General features: G+C 31.4%; 1 protein-coding gene across 1 annotated transcript; it reads right to left on the minus strand.

Moving 5' to 3' along the window:
• Window positions 1-561: 561 nt before the first annotated feature.
• Window positions 562-2,593, minus strand: LOC125368569. Its single transcript, XM_048378474.1, has 3 exons — window positions 1,558-2,593; window positions 1,104-1,252; window positions 562-669 (listed from the first exon to the last, which is right to left on the minus strand). Exons 1-3 carry the CDS (start codon window positions 2,041-2,043, stop codon window positions 615-617), a joined length of 690 nt encoding a protein of 229 aa, XP_048234431.1. The 5' UTR covers window positions 2,044-2,593; the 3' UTR covers window positions 562-614.
• Between the last annotated feature and the right edge of the window lie 4,278 nt (window positions 2,594-6,871).

Genomic DNA, 6,871 nt, shown 5'->3' on the forward strand with positions numbered 1-6,871 from the left:
AAGGTTGTGCAGTGGGTGGTAATGGTGGCGAAGTATGTATTAATGATGGTGGAGTGGATAATAATGGTGATGGAGGAGAGGAAGGAATATTACCTGAATCCGGAGTTGGTGAAGGTAGAGGCATAGTTGGGGGAACTCGAGGCCTTCGCTGGTACATCAAGATCGTATGCACATGGTTAGGAAAGCAAGACAAAGGAACACATGTTTGTACAGAGGACAAAGAAGAAGAGGAAGTAGAAAAATAGAAAGTATCTTCAAAAAATATGACATTTCTAGAAATCCTTAATTTCTTTGCTTCCCAATCATAACATCGGTAACCTTTTTGAGTCTCAGAGTATCCCAAAAATATACAACGAACAGATTTTGCATCCAATTTTGAACATTCTGAAGGTGGCAAAAGAGCATAACAAGTACATCCAAAAACTCGAAGTAGATTGTACTTGGGAGGATAGCCAAATAATTTTTGCAAAGGAGAGATTTTACCTAACAGTGGAGTGGGTAGACGATTAATGAAGTAAACAGCTATGGAAATACTCTCAGCCTAAAATATCTTGGGTAATTTGGCATGCAGCCGAAGAGCTCGAGCAGTCTCTGAAAATTATCTATGCTTCCTCTCAGTTATGCCATTTTGTTGTGGCTGATGAGGACAACTTCACTGGTGAATGATCCCTTCAGAAGATAGATATTTGAAAAATTCAGTAGAAACATATTCTCCCCCTAAATCTGTATGAAAAATCTTAATCTTTTTGTTAAACTAAGTGTTCACCATGGCATGAAAGTTCTTAAAAATTTCCATAACTTCATATTTGCGACGTAAAAAATAAACCCAAGAAAAATGGGACCAATCATCAATAAGGAGAACATAATATAATTTTCCAGTTAAAGATGCAACAGGAGATGGACCCCATACATCAGAATGAATAATGTCAAATGGAGAAGAAGCAAAATTTGGACTACGGCTAAAAGGCAATGTATGAGCTTTTGAAAGAGCACAATCTTCACAAGACATATTAATATCTGATTTTTGATTAAATTTGTCCAACACACCAGAGGAAAATAAAGAACGTAAACTAGAAGAATTAAGATGTCCTAAACGACAATACCAAAGCTGCCAAAGTTTATTAGTTGAGTTCATATCATTGGAGGATGAAGCAAGTAAACAAGTAGCTGAGTTGGAAGAATGTCCCAAATCCAAGACGAAGAGTTCCCCTTTCCTATGGCTTATCCCAATCACCTTCCCAGTCCGTAGGTCCTATATGATACAACCAAAGAAGAAAAATGAGACAATGCAATTATTTTTCACCAATTGGCTTACATAAATGAGATTGGCTGAGAGTTTAGGAACATAGAAAACATTAGAAAGAGATAAAGATGGTGAGCCAGGAGGTTTAATGGTTAGTGAACCAATTCCTTTTACAGGAATTGTTTCTCCATTGACAATGGTGATAGTTTCATCTCTATCATAAGGAATAGAATGATGAAGAGTACTTAGATTACCAGTCATATGATGTGTTGCTCCTGAATCTAAAATCCATAGAGGTTTTGAAGTAATCTTACCAATACCAGAGGCATGAAGAGCTTGAATGTCTTGTTGCATAATTTTGGAGAAAGAGTTGAACACTGACCAGAATTGTTATCAGATGAATCAGAAGGTACGGCTGCAACGGTACCGTTGGATGAGGATGAGGCAACATATGCTTTAAAATTTTGTCGTGGCGGCCGTTTTCTGCAATTCTCTATGACATGCCCATCTTTCTTGCAATAACAACAATAAGGAGCTGCTGAATCTTTCTTTTTCCTGCATTGAGAAGCCAAGTGCCTAATCTCATAACAATTAAGACATTCAACCTTGCTAATGTCATGAGCTTTGGGCTTATAAGTGCTAGCAATAAGAGCCATATCCTGTGTTGAATCATGAGATGATAATGACTGTAGGCGAGTTTCTTCAGCAAGTAATTCAGCCATGATGTCATCAATGCAATGGTTGGTTTTATGATTAAGAATGGATGCACGAATATGTTCAAATTCAAAACGAAGCTTCATAAAAAATTTCAATGTTGTTGTCTGAGTTGCACAACTGTTTCAAGAGCTTCTTTAGGAATGTTGTTATTGATCATATCCATCTCATTCCAAAGTTTAGTTATAGCCAAATAAAATTCTTGAATATTAAGAGAGTTTTGGGATAGAATACTTATCTCTTGTTCTATCTGATAAATTCAAGCCTCGTTACTTTGTTTGTAGATTTTCTGTAAGTAATCCCACATCTCTTTGGCTGTCGTTAAAGAACTGAGATTTGCAACAATAGAACTCTCCACAGACTCCATGATCCATGTTTTAATTTTTGCATTATTGATGACCCATTTGGAGATGAATGATTCTTCTGTAGGTTTAGACATGGAGCCATCAATATAACCCCAAAGATCCTGTCCTTTCAGGAAATTCTTCATATAAGATGACCACAAGGAGTAATTTTTTCCATCAAATTTGATAGCTAGCCGATGATTATGTGACTCCATCAAGAGAAGGCTGAATAAAAATGAATTTCTGCAAAAAATAAAAAACTAGGGATAAAATCCAACTGTTGTGAAAGAGAAATTTTTTTTTTGATGGACGAGACCCGGTGCTCTGATACCATGTTAATAAAGAATACTATGAGTAAAGAGACAAAATGAGAATGATTTTGGATGATTTATTCTTGGGCAACAACCCTGTATTTATATTGTACAAAGTCAATAATAGCTAATATATATTGCATAATTACAACAGCTAATATATACATAAATATAGTAGTTAATTTAGCAAATCTGGCAATTGCTTATTTCTGCTCTTTCTTTTCATAGAACAAGTGTTGGATAATGCATGAATACAGTTTCTTTCCTCAAATCAGCGATTGGGTACTTTGCCGTTTGAGGAAGAATACTTCAGAAGAGAAGAAAAGAAAAGTCGTGGCAGAAAACATGGAGGCTACGTCCAAGAAGAAGAAGAAGCTACATACTGAAATCAGCCTTCAAAAATCATCACCTCCGGATGCAAATAACAGGGAAGAGATTTCTGATAAGACTAATCAAATTGCTTTTAATGATGGTCAGGCAATTCCTGAATTCAACAATGATGAGTTGGTGACTGACAATCGTTTGATAGCTGAGACAGGGAATTTAGGGGATATTCAACCTCAACAAACAATGACTGAAGCAGGAGAATACGGTGCAATATCAGCAATCGAACAATATGCTTTCAATGACGATGCCTGGTGAATTCCTTTATTCACCTGATTTTCGAGCCCCTGAACCTCAGACTAAGAATGGCTGAGAATTGGGTACAAAATCAAACCAATATCCTTACATGGACGAAGAGTGCAGTGCTGCTTTATTTTTGATAAGTAACTTAGTTTAGTAATTATTGACATACAATTAGTATTTTTTGTAGAACATTTTCTGGTGCAATTTATGGAATATATTATTTTAGGACGCAAAAACTGAATATTCAAAAGCATGAAAAGCTATAGGAACTATTTAGCCAAAAGATCAAAATGCAAAAACCAGAAAGTACTTAAATTTAGTAATAGTAAAATACTACAAAGTTAGTCACATCTAAAACAAACATTTGAAAATTAATAAGATACTTTCCCTTCACATAAACACAGTTAATCTTGTAGTTAGCATAGAAATAGCTGTAATCATCTCTCAATGGTTTACTTGTAAAGTATCCAAAAATTAACCAATATTGTGTGGGTTAAAAGAACAAATAAAAGTAGTAGAAATGCAGATCATGACAACCCAACAAGCCATTGCCCTCTTCAGATACTACAAATTGTTGTTTTTGCAACCAGATCAGTCTTTTCAGAATCTTGTACTGCACCCTCATCAATCTTTGAGAAGCATAATTATTTCTTTACAAGGCGGCAAAGCACCCAATCGGTGCTGATACTAGGCAAACTGAACTCGTGCATGATCCAACGACGGTGCTGATTACATTTATTCTGACTTTTATATCTAAACCTTTTCTTTATTGCTCGGATTGACCACACTTTATCACCTGGATCAACATCTCCCCTAAAAGCTATTTCCTTACTACTCTCACCTTGCCAAGTACCCTTGTTGCCTACAGTCCGCAAGATTCTTGGAATTCTAGGTTTCCCCTTTAACTGAGTGAAAAAATAAAGATCTCCATCAGTAAACAACAGATTCTGGGCAAATTCATCCCACAATTCCCATGGTTCTTTATCCCCGTACAAATCGCAAACAGGGACAGTCCTATTATCCACCTCAGATAGCTTCATGTGCTTGACTTTATGGAAGAGATAATAGCTAACTAACACTTTATCACTTGGGTGAAAAATATACCCAGGCGGAAGTGTAGACCAAAAGGAAATTTGAGAGTCATCTAATTCCTTATCAACTTCACCCAGTTCCCTTCTAGTTCCTGCCTGTTGTTGTTCTTCAGGATGTTTACAACTCTCTGCAACAAAATCTTGCTTTCTGCTCGATTCTTTATTGACTGGCTCCGTAGCTTCTCTAGGCACATCAACTTCTTTTATCTCAATGTTTTTCTCTACACCTTCTGAATTTAGCTTCTCCAAAGAAACACTAAGATCAAGATCAAGATCAAGAATCGCTGTGTTACCATCATCAATTTTACCCTTTCCCTTTTCTTCAATAGTGTGTATTCCTTCCTTGTGTTGTTGTTCAGGATGTGCAAATCTCTCTGCAACACTTCTTGCAATAGAACATTTCTTTCCGCTTGATTCTTGATTGACTGGCTTCATAGCTTCTCTAGGCACATCGTGTTCCTTTATCTTCTCTACAGGTTCTGAATTTAACATCTCCAAAGAAAGATCAAGATCAAGATTCACTATACTATCATTTGCCTTTTCTTCGACAGTATGTCTTTTTCTTTTACTCAATTCAACACCATTAGTACAAGCAGAACTGTCACCTTTACCACGATCATCTACTAATTGATCAAAAGAATTAAAACCCGTGGCTTTGTGAGCAGAATCTTGAAACGCTAGTCCAACAAAAGACTCTTGAGCTGTTAAATTCAAATCAAGATTCAATCTTTTCTTTTGTTTCCCTGGACCCATCATTGAAAATTCCTCCTCCTCCTTGTCCCCCATTCTCTTTTCTTTCTCGCTTATATGAGAGACTTGGTCACTTTCTTTCTCTAAAAGTCCAATTCAGAAACTCTCATACTCTTCAGTATATATACTATTTAGTTCTTTCTCAATGTATCAAAATGCTTTGGGGTTTATTACCTTATAATATAGAGAAATAATGGACCAAGGGTCAATTTCCCCTTGAAGTTATATTTAGTGCTATATATCCAATTTAATTTTTTTCAACAAATAACTTTTTAAATTTAAATTTAAAGATTAAATACATCCAATCTAAATTTTATCAACAAATAGTCATCTAAATATATGTCCAATGGTCAAATATATCCAATTTAAAATTTTTAAAAAAATATTAAGTTTTAATTAAATTATAAAAATTAAAAATAATATTTATTTTATTAATTACTGGTATAATATCTAGTAATGCGCTATATAAGAGCGTATTTAAAAAAATTTAAATTTTAAATTTAATTGACTCAACAATGACAAGTATTAAATAAGTTAAATTTTAATTTTTTTAAGAATTAAATAAGTTAAATTTTAGCTTTCTAAAAATTAAATAAGTCAAGTTTCAATTTTCTTAATAAATGGTTCCATAACTTATTATTTTTAGGTACATTAAATTTAAATTTTAAATTTTTTCAAACACGCTCTTGTATAGTGCGTCATTATATATTGTACCAATAAATTAAGAAAAATAAATATTATTTTTAATTTTTATAATTAAATTAAAATCTAAAAATTTAATATTATTTTATTTTTAAAAAAATTAAATTCGATGTATTTGATCTTTGAACACAAGTTCATGAGTTATTTGGTAAAAGAATTTAAATTGAATGTATTTGACTCTTAGACATAAGTTCAGAGAGTTATTTGCTAAAAAAATTTAAATTAAATCTATTTGATTCTTGGACATAAATTCATTGAGAAAATTACCTTTGTGATATAATGGCTTGATGTGTTATTTAACAAAAATTAGCTCAAATTTATATAAAGAGTTTTAATACGTAATCTTTATATTAATTATATAAATTTTAATAAATTAGAAAATTTAGACTAAATAATATGCAACAATTTATTTTTGACAAGATTACATTATTTGATTAAAATTCACAAATTCTAGTTCAGAATTACATAAAACTAGTCGTTTACCTATGCGTTGCACGACCGTTATTATTATTTTGACTATAAAATTAAATTTGTAGATGCAATTTTATTAATTGTTTAATATTTAATATTGATTTATAATAATTTTAAAAATAATAGCAAACTAACAATTTTTAAATGTCTTTAATTTTTTAAAATTTTATTATTATTACATTAATAAAATATTTATTTATTAATATTATCTTTAAATTAATACTATAAATAATTTATTTTTAAAAATATTTATTTATTAACTCTCATATCAAATAAATTAATACTATCAATATAATTGATATTACTATTTTTTAAGATTAGAAATTATTATATAATTAAAAATTAATTTATTATTGTATATAATATTTAAAAATATTATTTTTATAATTATAATTATTATCTAATTAGAAAACTAATTTGGTAGTTAATATAATATTAAAATATAACTAATATGCTATCTTTTAAAATAATTAATATCTAATTATCAAACTAATCATTATCCAATTAAAGAATTAATTTATTAGTAATATGTTATTTCTTAGAATTAGAATGAGTGTTTAATTAGGAATATAACTTATTAATTAATAAATTAATAGAAAAACTAAAAAACACATAAAT

Source organism: Ricinus communis, chromosome 8, assembly GCF_019578655.1.
Source record: "Ricinus communis isolate WT05 ecotype wild-type chromosome 8, ASM1957865v1, whole genome shotgun sequence".
Taxonomy (NCBI): domain Eukaryota; kingdom Viridiplantae; phylum Streptophyta; class Magnoliopsida; order Malpighiales; family Euphorbiaceae; genus Ricinus; species Ricinus communis.

What these genes read in the sequence shown, in the direction of transcription:
- LOC125368569 (XM_048378474.1), bottom strand. Translation starts at nt 2,043, where the DNA reads ATGAAGCTTCGTTTTGAATTTGAACATATTCGTGCATCCATTCTTAAT. An exon ending in TCTTCATGCCTCTGGTATTG is followed by an intron (nt 1,253 to 1,557) that starts GTAAGATTACTT and finishes TGTATCATATAG; the next exon opens with GACCTACGGACTGGGAAGGT. An exon ending in AATAAACTTTGGCAGCTTTG is followed by an intron (nt 670 to 1,103) that starts GTATTGTCGTTT and finishes TATCTTCTGAAG; the next exon opens with GGATCATTCACCAGTGAAGT.